The 16,234-nt window shown below is 39.9% G+C and overlaps 1 protein-coding gene across 4 annotated transcripts in view; it reads left to right on the forward strand.

The window, feature by feature from the left end:
- The window catches only part of MICU1 (mitochondrial calcium uptake 1), a 260,802-nt gene that overhangs the window by 50,368 nt on the left and 194,200 nt on the right, over positions 1–16,234 (forward strand). For all 4 annotated transcript variants that reach the window (XM_002820833.6, XM_063727353.1, XM_009245493.4 and 1 more), the window contains one exon: positions 13,563–13,724. In XM_002820833.6, the coding sequence (XP_002820879.3) occupies positions 13,564–13,724 (161 nt within the window). In that variant the 5' untranslated portion in view covers position 13,563. The remainder of the gene's footprint in view (positions 1–13,562; positions 13,725–16,234) is intronic.

The raw sequence follows: 16,234 nt of genomic DNA on the forward strand, positions 1-16,234 counted from the left end.
GGTTTAAGTTGAGAATGTTTTAACCTTTTTTGGGTGAGTAGAGTGGGGTGGAGTTGTTTAGTAAAAATAACATTACACTAAAATATAACATTGGATGGAATAGTGGGTATTACATCATACCTAGACATATTATTTTACATTGAAAACAATGTCCCACTTTTTACAGTGAAGAAAAGATGATGCCTCAGGGCTGGGAATAGACTGGAATTAAGTAAAATAAATATAACTTAATATTCCAGTAGCTCTCACAACAACAGTGATAAACTCTTGAAAAATAAAGATTATAAAATTCTCTTACTAAAGCAAATATACAAATTAATTTAGATGGCATTTTTTAAATCTATCATATAAATGAAAAAGATTGATAACACAGGTTGATTATCTTTTATTTGAAATGCTTGGGACCAGAAGCATTTAGATTTTTTTTTTTATTTTTAATATTTGGATACACATAATGAGATGTCTTGGGGATAGGACCCAAGTCTAAACACAAAATTCACTTACGTTTCATATGCACCTTATACATATAGCCTGCAGGTAATTTTATACCATATTTTTAGTAATTTTTTTGCATGAGACAAAGTTTATATACACTGAGCCATCAGAAGCATAGGTGTCACCTTGTTATCATGAGATTGCATCCACCCATGTGGCCATTCGGTGGTTGTTTGGCATAACCATTGTTGCTGACTCTGAATTTATATGCTACCTATTAGCAATCATCTTATGCTTATTCACACATATGTACTTAATGGTTAAAAAAAAATACTATTAATAAAATGAAAAAATGCGTCAGGTATGAAATTTTCTTCTTGTAACATCATGGCAGCACTCAAAAAGTTTTGGATTTTAGGGCATTTCAGATTTGTGGATTAGGGTTGCTTAACTTGCATCTAATACAGGAACAGGAGTTCACTGATACACTGGTGGAAAGGGTAAATTGTAATGTTGGTATTGAAGGAGATTAGTGCTCTTTAAGAGGTCAAAGGGCGCTGCCTTGCCTCTCCCACCAAGTGAGGAAGCCATGAGAAGCCTGTGTCTATGGGGAACAGGCCCTTACTAGACACAGAGTCTGCTGGTGCCTTGATCTTGGACTCCCCAGCCTCCAGAATTATAAGCAATAATTTTTTGTTGTTTATGAATTACCCAGTATAAGGTGTATTGTTACAGCAGCCAGAACAGACTAAGACAAAGTACAATATTATTTATATGTAAATACATAGAAAAATTTCAGGAAAGATGTATACTAAACTGCTTTCTGAGGTTACTTCTAGGGAGAGTGATGGTATTTTAGGTATAGGTGTGCCTCATGGCAGGTTTGGTTCCAGACCACTGCCATAAAGCTAATGTCGCAAAATAGCAAGTCATATGAATTTTTTGGTTTCCCACTGCATATAAAAGTTATGTTTATACTATAGTGTAGTCTATGAAGTGTGCAGTAACATTTTATCTAAAAAACAGGCTGGGCGCAGTGACTCACACCTGTAATCCCAGCACTTTGGGAGGCCAAGGCGGGTGGATCACAAGGTCAGGAGTTCAAGACCAGTCTGGCTAATATGGTGAAACCCCGTCTCCACTAAAAATACAAAAATTAGCCGGGTGTGATGGCAGGTGCCTGTAGTCCCAGCTACTCAGGAGACTGAGGCAGGAGAGTCGCTTGAACCTGGGAGGTGGAGGTTGTAGTGAGCCAAGATTGCACCATTGTACTCCAGCCTGGGTGACAAAGCGAGACTCTGTCTCAAAACAACAACAACAGCAAAAAAAAAATGTGTACATGCCTTAATTAAAAATACTTTATTGGGCGAGGCATGGTGGCTCACACCTGTAATCTCAGTACTTTGGGAAGCCGAGGCAGGCAGATCAACTGAGGTCAGGAATTCAAGCCCAGCCTGGTCAATATGGTGAAACCCCATCTCTACTAAAAATACAAAAAAAAATAATAATAAAGCCAGGCATGGTGGCACACGCCTGTAATCCCTGCTACTCTGGAGGCTGAGGCAGCAGAATCACTTGAACCCCAGAGGCAGAGTTTGCCGTGAGCCAAGATCGCGCCACTGCACTCCACCTTGGGCGATAGAGTGAGACTCCATCTCAAAAAAAAATCTTTATTGCTAAAAAATGGTAACAATCATCTGAGCCTTTAGCAAGTGACAATCCTTTTGCTGATAGAAGGTCTTGCCTCCATGTTGATGGCTGCTGACTAATCAGGGGTAGTGGTTGCTGAAGACTGGGTAGCTGTGGCAATTTCTTAAAAAAAGACAACAATGACATTTGCAGCATCAATAGACTTTTTCTTTCACAAAATATTTCTCTGTAACATAGGATGCTGATTGATAGTGTTTTACCCAGGTAATTTCTTGCAAAATTTTTTCAAAACTTGAGTCAGTTCTCCAAAACCCTGCTGCTGCCTTATCAACAAAGTTTATGGGATATTGTAAATCCTTTATTGTCATTTCAGCAATGTTCACAGCATCTTCAGTGGGAGTAGGTTTCATCTCAAGAAACCACTTTATTTGTTCATCCAGAAGAACAAAGTTCATCCATGTTGATGGTTGCTGTATGAACATGGATGAACTCTCATCCATTCAAGTTTTGCCATGAGATGATAGCAGTCCAGTCACATCTTCAGGCTCTACTTAAGAAAAAAAATTTTTTAATTGAAATTTACAAAAACAATTTTTCTTTTTTTGACGCTAGCAGGACTCAAACTTGCAACTTTTGAATTAGAATTCCAGTGTGCTATTCAGGCTCCACTTCTAATTCTAGTTCTCTTGCTGTTTCCTCCACATATGCAATGACTTCTTCTACTGATCGGATGAGATTGGGTGCGTTCAGGGTGGTATGGCCATATACTTTTTTTTTTTTTTTTTTTGAGACAGAGTTTCGCTCTTGTCACCCAGGCTGGAGTGCAATGACACGATCTCAGCTCATCACAACCTCTGCCTCCTGGGTTCAAGCAATTCTCCTGCCTCAGCCTCCCAAGTAGCTGGGATTACAGGCATGTGCCACCATGCCTGGCTAATTTTGTATTTTTAGTAGAGATGGAGTTTCTCCATGTTGGTCAGGCTGGTCTCGAACTTCCGACCTCAGGTGATCTGCCCGCCTCGGCCTCCCAAAGTGCTGGGATTACAGACGTGAGCCACGATGCCCAGGTTTCAATATGTAGTCTTTTATCCCTCACTCCCCTCCCACCTGTCCCCCTAGAGCCCCCAGAGTGCATTATATCATTATTATGCCTTTGCGCCCTCATAGCTTAGCTCCCACTTATTAGTGAGAACGTACAATATTTGGTTTTCCATTCCAGAGATACTTCACTTAGAAGAATGGCCTCCAGCTCCATCCAAGTTGCTGCAAAAGCCATTATTTCATTTTGTTTTATGGCTAAGTAATATTCCATGGTGTCTATACGCCACATTTTCTTTATCCACTTGTTGGTTGATGGGCATTTAGGTCGGTTCCATATTTTTTTGCAATTGCAAATTGTGAGATATAGCATAATTCATATGGATCCTAAGGATTTGCAGAATGATCAATGAGCGTTGCCTTCAACTTAAAAGTCACTAGGTACATTAGCCCCTAACAAGAGAGTCAGCCTGTCCTTTGAAGCTTTGAAGCCAGGCATTGACTTCTCTCTAGCTGTGAAAGTCCTAGATGACATCTTCTTCCCAGTAAGGCTGTTTTGTCTACACTGAAAATCTCTTGTTTAGTGTAGCCACCTTCATGAAATGATCTTAGCTAGATCTGGATAACTTGCTGCTTCACCTTGCATCTTTTATGTTATGAGGACAACTTCTTTCCTTATATCTCATAAACCTGTGCTAGCTTCAAACTTTTCTTCTGCAGCTTCCTCACTGCTCAGCTTTCATATAATTGAAGAGAGTTAAGGTCTTTCTCTGGATTAGGCCTTGGCTTAAGGGAATGTTGTGGCTGATTTGATCTTCTGTCTAGACCACTAAAATCTGCCTCACATCAGCAGGAAGCCTGATTCACTCTTTTATTCTTATGTTCATTGGAGTAGCACTTTTAATTTTTTTCAAGAACTTTTCCTCTGCATTGGCAGCTTGGCTAACTTTTGGCCTATCTTGGCTTTTGGCTTTTGACATGCCTTCCTCATAAGCTTAATCATTCCTAGCTTTTTTTTTTTTTTTTTTTGATTTTTTTGAGACGGAGTTTCACTTGTGTTGCCCAGGCTGGAGTGCAGTGGCACGATCTCAGCTCCCTGCAACCTCTGCCTCCCGGGTTCAAGAGATTCTCCTGTTTCAGCCTCCTGAATAGCTGGAATTACAGGCTCCCACCACCACGCCCAGCTAATTTTTGTATTTTTAGTAGAGATGGGGTTTTGCCATGTTGGTCAGGCTGATCTTGAACTCCTGACCTCAGGTGATCCACCCGCCTCAGCCTCCCAAAGTGCTGGGATTACAGGCGTGAGCCACCACGCCCGGCCCACTTCTAGCTTTTGATTGAAAGTGAGATATGTGAAATTTGTCCTTTCACTTGAACGTTCATTTAGAGGCCCTTGTAAGGTTGGTTGTTAACTGGTCTAATTTTAATACTACTGTGTCTCAGGGAATGGGAAGGCTTGAGGAAAGGGAGAGAGACGGGGAAATGACGGGTGGGTGAAGCAGAACACACCACAACAGTTACCAATTACATTTGCCATCTTTGGGCGTGGTTTATGGTGCCTCAGAACAATTAAAATAGTAACACCAAAGGTCGCTGATACTAGATCATGATAACAAATATAGTAATAATGAAAAAGTTGGAAATATTGCAAAAATTACCAAGATGTGACACAGAAACACAAAGTATGTGTATGCTGTTGGGAAAATGGCACCAATGGATTTGTTGAAACAGGGTTGCCACAAGCCTTCAATTTGTGAAAAATGCAATATCCATGAAGCGTATAATAAAGTGAGGCACAATAGAATGAGGTATGCCTTTATTTGAAGAAGACTTACTCTTTTTATGTGCTTCTGTATAACATTTTAGACAATGAAAATTTATTTTTATATTATTTGTACAATTAAAGTTATTAAAAATGTAAAAAAATACAAATATTTGTGAAAGTTACAGATATTAGGATGAATCACTTTTGTTAGATCCAAACAAAATAGGGCCAGGAAGGCCACAGACAGAGGAGACTGCTGCTTACATGTGTGAGATGAGTGTTTCCAAAAAGTTGGGCATGGTGGCTCACACCTGTAATCCCATGGACTTGGAATGCTAAGGCAGGATAATTGCTTGAGACAAGGAGTTCAAAACTAGCCTTAGCAATACAGCAAGACCCCATCTCCGTAAAAATTGAGAGAGAGAAAAGAAAGAACCATTTTCAGGAACTTTCTAAAAATCCCACAAGAAACTCTTTGACATCATCCGGGCATCTCCTATTTTGAGAAGGTTTATTACTAGACATTCTTTACAACTAGTAATAAACCTAGTCCTTTTTTTGAGCGCACTTGTCCAGTGCTCTCAAAAGAACACTTGCCCAGTAATGGCATCTCCACCAGTGAACTAACAACAACAATGGCTTTGGGCCTATGGAACAAGTGAACTCTTTTTCTAAGCAGCTTAAGTGAATCTCTGCCTTTTTCCTAATAAAGTTTCCTTTTATCCTTTCCTCACTGGATACACTGGTGACTTGCCATCCCATGCATTCCAGATTATAATTCTCATTTCTCATTCCTGAATAAACTCAACATATTTGGAGTTAATTTTCCTTAGTGTCTTTTTTTTAGACTGACATACTCTTCTTGCTTGTGCCACACAAAAACCTGCATAATGTCCAATAAATCATTATTATCATTATTATCTCATTATTTCCCCATCTTTATTTTTTATTTTATTTTATTTTTTTGAGATGGAGTTTCACTCTTGTTGCCCAGGCTGGAGTGCAATGGTGCAATCTCAGCTCACTGCAACCTCCGCCTCCTGGGTTCAAGCGATTCTCCTGGCTCAGCCTCCCGAATAGCTGGGATTACAGGCATGTGCTACCATGTTTGTATTTTTAGTAGAGATGGGATTTCACCATGTTGGTCAGGCTGGTCTTGAACTCCTGACCTCAGGTGATCCACCTACCTCAGCCTCCCAAAGTACTGAGATTACAGGCGTGAGCCACCACGCCCGGCTGACATTTTTATTTAACTGAGTTCTCACTTTAATTGGTGGCCAGATTTGGGTAGATCTCAGATATGTTTCTTGGCCACAGAGTTATTAGCAGGTGCTGCTTTCAACAACAGTGTCGGGTAATAGTTGGTTAATAGTACAGGAGAGGTTTATTTAGGCCAATGCAAGGATTGGAAGAGCCAAGCAGTCCTTCTCTAAATGTGCAGTTGTCAGGGGGTCAGAAATATAAGGGGGTCAATCAAATATAAAAAGGCAAGCAGAAATTTTAAGTCAGGATAAGGATATGGTCTGGAATTGTAATAGTTTGCTAATTTGTGTAAGAATGTGCCAGTACTCAAAATAAAAGGATATGAGCTTGATTTACATAAAGTTTGTCTCACTAGGGAAGCTTGTCGTAATGTGCCTTGATTGTTGAAACATTGTTGGGCCTGAGCTCACTGGTGGGGCTGGTAAGTGACAATTCCTGGCTGAGGGGAATGCAACAACTGCCTTCTGGGCCTGCCTTTATTTTTACTTAAATGAAAAAGTTTAAATAAAATCCCTAGGGGAGCATTAAATTTTATTTATAAATAAAAAATTAACCATGTGATTATATATTTTACAAAGTTTAATTGACATGTGCATATTACGTTATATTCTTCCTTTCAACTTAAATGAAAATGCTTATATGAAATACTGTACATTTGTTTGCATGGATAAATACATAAATTTTGTTTCAAATGAAATAGCATATCATAAAAATCTCTCTGCATGTTATTTCCAACTCCCACCAGCACCACTACTATTACTTTTTGTGAGTGTGTTGTTACTTAATAAGTACATATACATTCTTATTTTCTCCTCTTTTTATATGAAAGGTGGCATACTGTATGTGGTATTCCACATGTTGCCTTAGTTGTTGTTTTTTTTTTTTTTTTTTTTTTTTTGTAGTGGTGGGGGTCTCACTATGTTTCCCAGGCTGGTCTCAAACTCCTGGACTCAAGTGACCCTCCCATATTGGCCTTCCAAACTGCTGGGATTACAGGCATGAGCTACTGCGGCTGGCCTATTGCTTTTAAAAAGATAACACTATGAATTCTTTTCATGTTTTTACATAAAGTTTTCTCATTCTCTTTGTTGCTATGTGGTATTGCTTTATATAGATTTATCATACTTTAACCAATCTCTCTTGGTGAACATTGGGGTAGTTCTTAGTGTTTTGCTATTATAAACTATGATATAATAATTATGCACCATATACATGTGCATAATTTCACAAGTGTGCAAGTACATCGGTAGGGTATATTATTAGAAGTGGAGTTTCTAGGCCAGTATATGCAGATTATATGAGTAATTTTAATGCAAATTACCAAATTGCCCTCCGTAAATTGTACAAATTTGCATGTTCATCAGTAGTGCCATTCTGCAACATTGTCAACAAATGTGTTTTCAAACTTTTTGATTTTTGCCCATTTGATGGGTGAAAAGAAGTATCTGAGTATAGGTTTAATTTGCATTATTTTATTAGGAGTGAGATTAAGTATCTTTTCACAGTTTTCAGAGCCATTTTTATTTCTTTTCCAACTGTCTTTTTATATCTTTGCCCAACTTTCTGTTGGTTTGCGAAGTAATATTTTAATAATATGTTATTATTATCATTTTTAATATTTACATTCCATTCCATTATGTTATTATAGCATCGTTTATTTTTCTGTAGTTGGGTATTTGATCTACTTTTAGAGTGTGGCTGTTATATTTTTTCTGCTGAGAACAGTTATTAAACAGGTTTTTCTCATTAAGTTTATTTGGGAGTCAAAAATGCAAGGATCTGTTATAGATTTTTGTACTAATTAGCTATGAGGAAATCACATAACTTATCTGGGTCTGAGCTGGTAAAACTCAGAACTTGCAAAGTTTGAAATCCCCTAGAGCCATAGCATATAGAAATGGATTGCCCAAACTAATAAATCTTGAATACTTAATATGATCTTAGTCTTTTCTCCTAAATGAAATTAATTAAATTTTGTTATAGTGTTTTCTGCCAAGGATATGAGAGTGCTAAAGAGATAAAAGGAACCCTAAGCTCACCTATGCAATTCTTTCATTTTACCAGTGAGTGAGCTTTTTTCCCAAGGAGGAGGGATGAGCTTCTTTAGTATATACAGCTAGCTGTTGAGTAGTACAGTTGAGACCAGATCTTGGATCATTGGATTTCTGCCATACTACTTAGTGTTTGTTTTTTTTTTTTTTTACCATACTACTTAGTGTTGTTGTTATTGTTTTAATTTCTTTCTCCTTTTTATCTTCCATATCTCCTGTGCAATTAGATATTAATATGTGTTTGATACCGATGTCTTTATCATTTTTTTTTTTTTAGAGGTGGGGTTTTACCATGTTGCCCATGCTGGACTTGAACTCCTGGGCTCAAGCTATCCTCCCACCTCAGCCTCTTTAAGTAGCTGACGTGTGCCACCATGCCCAACTACGTTTTGTTTTTCTTTGGAAATTTTTTATTTGATTCTGTTTTTTTATTTCTACACTTATCATAATCTAGGCACTCATCACCCAATACCTAGGTTATTAATGCCTTCTGGCTGTACTCATTACTTTCCTGTCAGCTCTCTCTGCCTTTGCTTCTTTGCAGTTTATTCTGCACTGCTGATAGATAGACTGATATGCTTTAACCCATGTTTTTACCATGATCTCTTCCTATTAAAGAACTTGAATGGCTTCCTATTTTACATATGCTCTAAATTCTTGGTCTGGCATTCAAAGGTCCTTCTCAAGTGATTGTGGCTTACTTAATTGATCATTGATCGTATGTCTAGCTGTTCTCTACATCTGGTCAGATGTTGTAAATTTATCTTCCAGGCTTATATACCCCTTGCCTGTTAGAACTTTTGGTTTTTTGAGGTAGGGTCTTACTCTGTCACCCAAGCTGGAGTGCAGTGGTACAATCTCGGCTCACTGCAACCTCTGCCTCCTGGGTTCAAGTGATTCTTTTCCCTCAGCCTCCTGAATAGCTGGAATTACAGGCGCCTGCCACCACGCCCAGCTAATTTTTGTATTTTTAGTAGAGACAGGGTTTCACCATGTTGGCCAGGCTGGTCTCGAACTCCTGACCTCAAGTGATTTGCCCGCCGTGGCCTCCCAAAGTGCTGGGATTACAGGTGTGAGCCACTGCACTCATCCTGTTGCAACTTTTGAGTTGGCTGTTATTTATTTTAAACATTGAAAACTTCCAAGTGTCTGTTCTTTCTGTTGTCAGTGATGAATAATGTTTCCTCCAGATATGCATGTTTTAGTTTAGTGCTCATTTTTGCTGTAGCGAGGAGCAGTGCTATTTATGTGAATGTACATGTGGATTTGAGAAATGTTAATTTTGAAATAAACCAAAAAAAAAAAAATCAGAAGTTGCCAGACAGGAAGAAAATATAATGGACAGCCTCCTGGGTGCTGGATTTTGCTAGAGTATGTACAATAAAATGAGATGATTCTGGGATTGGGGAAGGATATAAGAATTGTGTTACTAAAGCTTAGGTCATGGAAAATAGGAGAAAAGATTAACAGTTTTTCCATTTTGTCTATATGAGGGCAGGATTTAGGTCCAGTTTTGAAATTGGACCTAGATTGGGTGAAGGGAGCTAGGAGCAAAGTTTACCTAAGAGATTATAGGTATAGGTCCCAGGGAAGAGTTAATAGTAACCAGCTCATTGATTTTAGGAGATGCCTAAGTAGTCTAACCTGACTTGAATCCAAATAATAGAAGACAGTTTTCTAAGTAAATTAGGAACTTAGAGTATACTTAAATGTTAGGAGCAAGTACCTGTATAGTTTGTACACAGACGTGTGAAAATAAAATGGTTAAGTATTTAAGCACTAATAATGTAACAAGTCCTGTGCTAGACTATGTGTTTACAACGTGAAAAAAAATAATAATTTGGGCCTTGAGGCAAGGGGAGAAAAAATTACGTATGCCATAGGAAGATATGTACAAAGTGCAAGGTAGTTTAAATTAGGAATCAGTGGGCTGGGCATGGTGGCTCACACCTGTATTCCCAGCACTTTGAGAGGCCAAGGCGGGCACATCACTTGAGGTCAGGAATTCGAGACCAGCCTGGCCAATATGGTAAGACCCCATCTTTACTAAAAATATAAAATTAGCTGAGCATGGTAGCACACTTCTGTAATCCCAGCAACTTGGGAGGCTGACGCAGGAGAATTGGTTGAACCCGGGAGGTAGAGGTTGCAGTGAGCCGAGATCATGCCACTGTACTCCAGACTTGGTGACAGAGCAAGACTCCATCTCAAAACACACACGCAAAAAGTTAGGAATCAGTGAACTGTGCTTTGAGAAAAATCAAAGGGGGCATGGATTCTTTGTATAATTTGAATGAATTACCCCTACAAAAAAGTGGAACTGTAAAGAAATGCCTCTTCTTCCATCAGCCCATCTGGTGTATTGAAACAGTGAGGTACTACACTGAGCCCTGAAGGTCATAATCTAGAGGGAAAAAAATCATTTACATTAATTCTGTGGATGGAGGTGCCCGAAATGATCCTATGGTTTTGGGGGTGTCTCTTAACATTTCTCTGACTTAATCAAAATTTTACACCATTCTGAGGCTTAAGACTAAACAAAAGCTTTTGCTGACTAACCCAGTCTCAACTTAATCTTTTTTATTTGTAGTTTTCTGTTATTTCTATCATAATATTTTTATACTTCAAGATATAATTTTAGGCCGGGTGTGGTGGCTCACGCCTGTAATCTCAGCACTTTGGGAAGCTGAGGCAGGTAGATCACCTGAGGTCAGGAGTTTGGGACCAGCCTGACCAACATGATGAAACCCCATCTCTATTAAAAATGCAAAAATTAGCCAGACATCATGGTATGCGCCTGTAGTCCCAGCTACTCAAGAGGCTGAGACAGGAGAATTGTTTGAATCCGAGAGGCAGAGGTTGCAGTAAACTGAGATCATGCCACCACACTCCAGCTTGGGCAACAGAGCGAGACTCCATCTCAAAAAAAAAAAAAATATATATATATATATATATATATATATACGATTTTAGAAATGTATTGTTTTAAAAGTGTTTTGTATTTATCTTGTTTAATTAGAATGTAGATAGTTTTTGGCTTTCTGGGTCTCACATAGGGCTGTACATACGGTATGAATTTAATAAATTTTTGTTGAATAAGAACTTCCCAGCCAGGTGTGGTGGCTCATGCCTGTAATCCCAGCACTTTGGGAGGCCGAGGCGGATGGATCACTTGAGGTCAAGAGTTCGAGACCAGCCTGGCCAACATGGTGAAACCCTGTCTCTACTAAAAAAACAAAAATTAGCCAGGTGTGGTGTCATGTGCCTGTAATCCCAGCTACCCGGGAGGCTGAGACAGGAGAATCGCTTGAACCCGGGAGGTGGAGGTTGCAGTGAGCCGAGATTGCGCCACTGTACTCCAGCCTGGGTGATAGGGCAAGACTCAGTCTCAAAAAAAAAAAAAAAAAAAAGAATAAGAACTTCCCAGTAATTATCTTGGATGCTGAATTAGTTGGCTTTTGATGGGGCAACAAACAACACCCAAATCTTTGTGGCTTACAGTAACACACATTTATTTCTCACCAGCATTCTACAGGTCAGCTGTGCTCAGCTGGCTCAGCTGGGCTTGACAGTGGTTTATTCCAGGCTGAAGTTTGTTCATTATGGATGCCAGTTTGAAGGATCAGTGTCTCTTTGGGCCATGGCCTTCTCTCGATGGAGTGCAGGAACACAAGAAAACTAACAGCAGCACCTCCTAAAAGCACTTCATGGAACTGGTCCACATTCCATTGGTTAGAGCAAGACATATGGCAAGACATACGCCAAAAACTTAAAGAGAAGGAAATTTATGACCTGGCATTCATATGCAGAAGGGGAAGAAAAAAGTAGAAAAGTAATTTTGCCTAAGGGATGGGGGATGGAAGAGTAAGTATTTATTAAACAGTAATATGCACTAATACAGATGTTTCAGATTTAAAACAAAATATTAAAATAATTTTTTTTAAGTGAAGTTTGAACTATAGAGAATCTGGTAGGGAGGAGGGCTTCCAAGGACCTGGGTGTGAAAAATATTTAATAAAAACTTCAAAGCAGTGTCAGCATTATAAGGTAGGGGGCAGCAAAGTGTCCCCTCCTAGGTTGAAGTCTCCCCACTTAACTCCGAGACATTGAAGTATGGAGTTAGTCCTCCCTAGGTTCAAATTCTAGATCCATCACTTCCTACCTTTGTACTCTTGAGCAAGTTATATTTTAGATCTGTAAAATATGGGTACCAGTTATCTTTTTTCATTTCAGCTCTAAACACATCTTTCATTGTCCCGTTTGTGATACTGGAAGTTTTTCCCTTGCCAGTTACTGTTAAACTTTGTCAGTAGAGAGACTAGAAGGACCCTGGAGGAGGGATGTTTCTTGCTGAGTCTAGTGTGCCCTTTGTGGCTTGCTTCTATAGCATGCAGGAACTAGTGGGACACTCAATGGCACCCAACTCCTAAGGAGTTTTAGCAGCAACTCTCATATGCAATTTCCTAGTGAAACTGCCTCCCCATGGGTGGCTTCCCCTGGCATCGCAAAGGTCAGCTTCCCAACAAATTCCGCTGGCATGAGTTGTCCAGTAGATGACTTGTTCTGGCATCACAAAGAGTGGCTTTCTAGTGCATTTTGCTGGCATGGCACCTTAGTAAGTTTCTCTGACATACATAGCTGTGCCCTCTTCACACAGTCTGATCTCTGCCCTGTGAGTGAGAGTAGACCTTTTATAGACTGGTCTTTTCTTGGTGCTCTGTGTCAGATCTAGAATAGTAACTGCTCCCTATATCTGCTATTTCTTTAACTTCTGAGTAGTAAATTTCCTGTTGTAACATAATTTTTTATTTTTTATTTATTTTATTCATTTTTTTGAGACAGCATCTTGCTCTGTTGATCATAGCTCACTGTCGCCTCAACATCCTGGGCTTAAGTAGTGCTCTCACCTCAGCCCCCTGAATAGCTGGGACTACAGGTGCATGTCACCATGCTTGGCTGATTTTTTTTGGTAGAGATGGGGTCCTACTATGTTATCCAGGCCGTTCTTCAACTCCTGGGCTCAAATGATCCTCTCTCCTTGGCCTCCCAAAGTGCTAAGATTACAGGCATGAGCCACATACCTGGCCTTAATAATGTTTTATGTTAAAAGTTTCTTACTCAAATTATCATGTGGTTTCTGTCTTCTAATTGTACTTTGACTAATATATCAGGTTTATAAGTAGTACTTTGCTCATAAGATTATTATGAGGATTAAATGGGATAATATAAGCAAATTGTTTAGAATAGTGCCTGTCATAGAGCAATTACTTTAGTGTTTATTAGAAATGTTGGTAGGATCATCATCATTGTCATCATAACTACCACTAGCTAAGAGTGACATTTCTACTTATTGTCCACAGGATGTTTCGTCTGAACTCACTTTCTGCTTTGGCAGAACTGGCTGTGGGTTCTCGATGGTACCATGGAGGATCACAGCCCATCCAGATCCGGCGAAGACTAATGATGGTGGCTTTCCTGGGAGCATCTGCAGTAACTGCAAGTACTGGTCTTTTGTGGAAGAGGTGAGTGTTATCCAACCATCTTGTTCTTGCATATACTTTTATTCTTCCAGTCATCTCTGTTGTCAGAAAGGAGTTGATTTCTGGCTTAACTCTGTATCAGAATTTCTTGCTCAGATCATTTGGTATTGTTAATGTTCATCTATAAAATAAGATGTTTCAAAGAATTCAGCATGCCAAGGCAATACTTAGGAAACACTGTGCTTCAAGGTCTGCCTGTCTCCTCTACTGGACATTTTAAATAATGGGATAGGGATAGCAATAGCAGCTTTAGAAAACGAATGCTTTCCGGCCAGGCGCGGTGGCTTACACCTGTAATCCCAGCACTTTGGGAGCCCAAGGTGGTCGGATCACTTGAGGTCAGGAGTTTGAGACCAGCTTGGCCAACATGGCAAAAACCCATCTCTACAAAAATACAAAAAATAGCCAGACACAGTGGCGTGAGCCTATAGTCCCAGCTACTTGGGAGGCTGAGGCAGGAGAATTGTTTGAACCTGGGAGGCAGGTGGAGGTTGCAGTGAGCCAAGATTGCGCCACTGCACTCCAGCCTGGGTGACAGAGAAAAACTGTCTCAAAAAAAAAAAAAAAGAAAATGAATGAATACTTTCTGAGACTTCACAATTTGGTGACCCTGTGAAATTAACTAAGGAACCTTGGTACTTTAGTGTCCCTGATAATTTTTTTCACTAGTTATGGAAACTTCCTTGGAGAGAAGAGAAAATGTAGTGAGCCACAGTCTTCTCTTTCTTAAAATACATAGGTACTGTTTTTCTGACTCTGTCACTCTCTGTTTTTTATTTTTGTTTGTTTGTTTTTTGGAGATGGAGTCTTGCTCTGTCGCCCAGGCTGGAGTGTAGTGGCATGATCTCAGCTTACTGCAACCTCTGCCTCTGGGTTCAAGCAATTCTCAAGTAGCTGGGATTACGGGTGTGCACAACCATGCCCGGCTGGGATTACAGGTGCGCACCACCATGCCCGGCTAATGTTTTTTTTTTAATTATACTTTAAGTTTTAGGGTACATGTGCACAATGTGCAAGTTAGTTACATATATATATATATGTGCCATGTTGGTGTGCTGCACCCAGTAACTCATCATTTAACATTAGGTATATCTCCTAATGCTATCCCTCACCCCTCCCCCCACCCCACAACAGGCCCCGGTGTGTGATGTTCCCCTTCCTGTGTCCGTGTGTTCTCATTGTTCAATTCCCACCTATGAGTGAGAACATGTAGTGTTTGGTTTTTTGTCCTTGCGATAGTTTGCTGAGAATGATGGTTTCCAGCTTCATCCATGTCCCTACAAAGGACATGAACTCATCATTTTTTATGGCTGCATGATATTCCATGGTGTATATGTGCCACATTTTCTTAATACAGTCTATCATTGTTGGACATTTGAGTTGGTTCCAAGTCTTCGCTATTGTGAATAGTGCCACAGTAAACATACGTGTGCATGTGTCTTTATAGCAGCATGATGTGTAATCCTTTGGGTAATTTTTTTTTTTTTTTGTATTTTTAGTAGAGATAGGGTTTCACCATGTTGGTCAGGCTGGTCTCGAACTCCTGGGGTCAAGTGACATGCCCACCTCAGCCTCCTAAACTGTTGGGATTACAGGCGTGAGCCACCATGCCCAGCCTCTAGAGCTATCTTAGCCCTATTAATATAGCATGATGTTTCTGGGATGTTACTAAATGCCTTGGGTGTTCAGTGAGGTTTCTCTAGTCTGACTTGGTAGAGCTTGATTGTTTCCTGCTTGTGAGCTCTGGAAATTGGCCTGTGGCTCCTTGGCAATTATTTTGTGTAGTTTCATCCGAAGAATGCACTGCTTAGTGTTGAATCAATACTCAAGAGTGTTCTGTATACATTTTTGGAGCTCTTTCTCTGTGTGACTTTTTCCTTTTGGGTCCTCTGCCTCACCAATTCCAGGCACCTCAGGTTTTCCAAACTTTGATCTCTGTCACTTTAATTTAGCAAGATCACTGTATTTGGCTTGGGATCCTCTTTGTGGTCTAGAAAATGTTTCCAGACAGAAATTTTGGGCAATTATAGGCCTCTATTTTTCTTTTTTTTTTTGAGATGGAGTCTCACTCTGTCACCCAGGCTGGAGTGCATTGGTGCGATCTCGGCTCACTGCAACCTCTGCCTCCTGGGTTCAAGACATTCTCCTGCCTCAGCTTCTCAAGTAGCTGGGACCAGGCAAGCACCACCACACCCAGCTAATTTTGTATTTTTAGTAGAGATGGTTTTTTGCCATGTTGGCCAGGCTGGTCTCGAACTCCTGACCTCAAGTGATCCACCCACCTCGGCCTCTCAAAGTGCTGGGATTACAGGTGTGAGCCACCACGCCTGGCCAGGCCTCCATTTTCTTAGAGAGTTGCATACTGTGCAGTGTCTGAAAGCAATCATTTGATATATTTTGTTCAATTTTCTGTATTTTTGCCCTAGTGGGAAGTCAGATCTATTACCGTTTGCTCCATTACGGCTGTAAGCAAAAGTCTTCTTTTTGTACAT

The sequence above is a fragment of the Pongo abelii genome, chromosome 8 (genome assembly GCF_028885655.2).
Source record: "Pongo abelii isolate AG06213 chromosome 8, NHGRI_mPonAbe1-v2.0_pri, whole genome shotgun sequence".
Taxonomy (NCBI): domain Eukaryota; kingdom Metazoa; phylum Chordata; class Mammalia; order Primates; family Hominidae; genus Pongo; species Pongo abelii.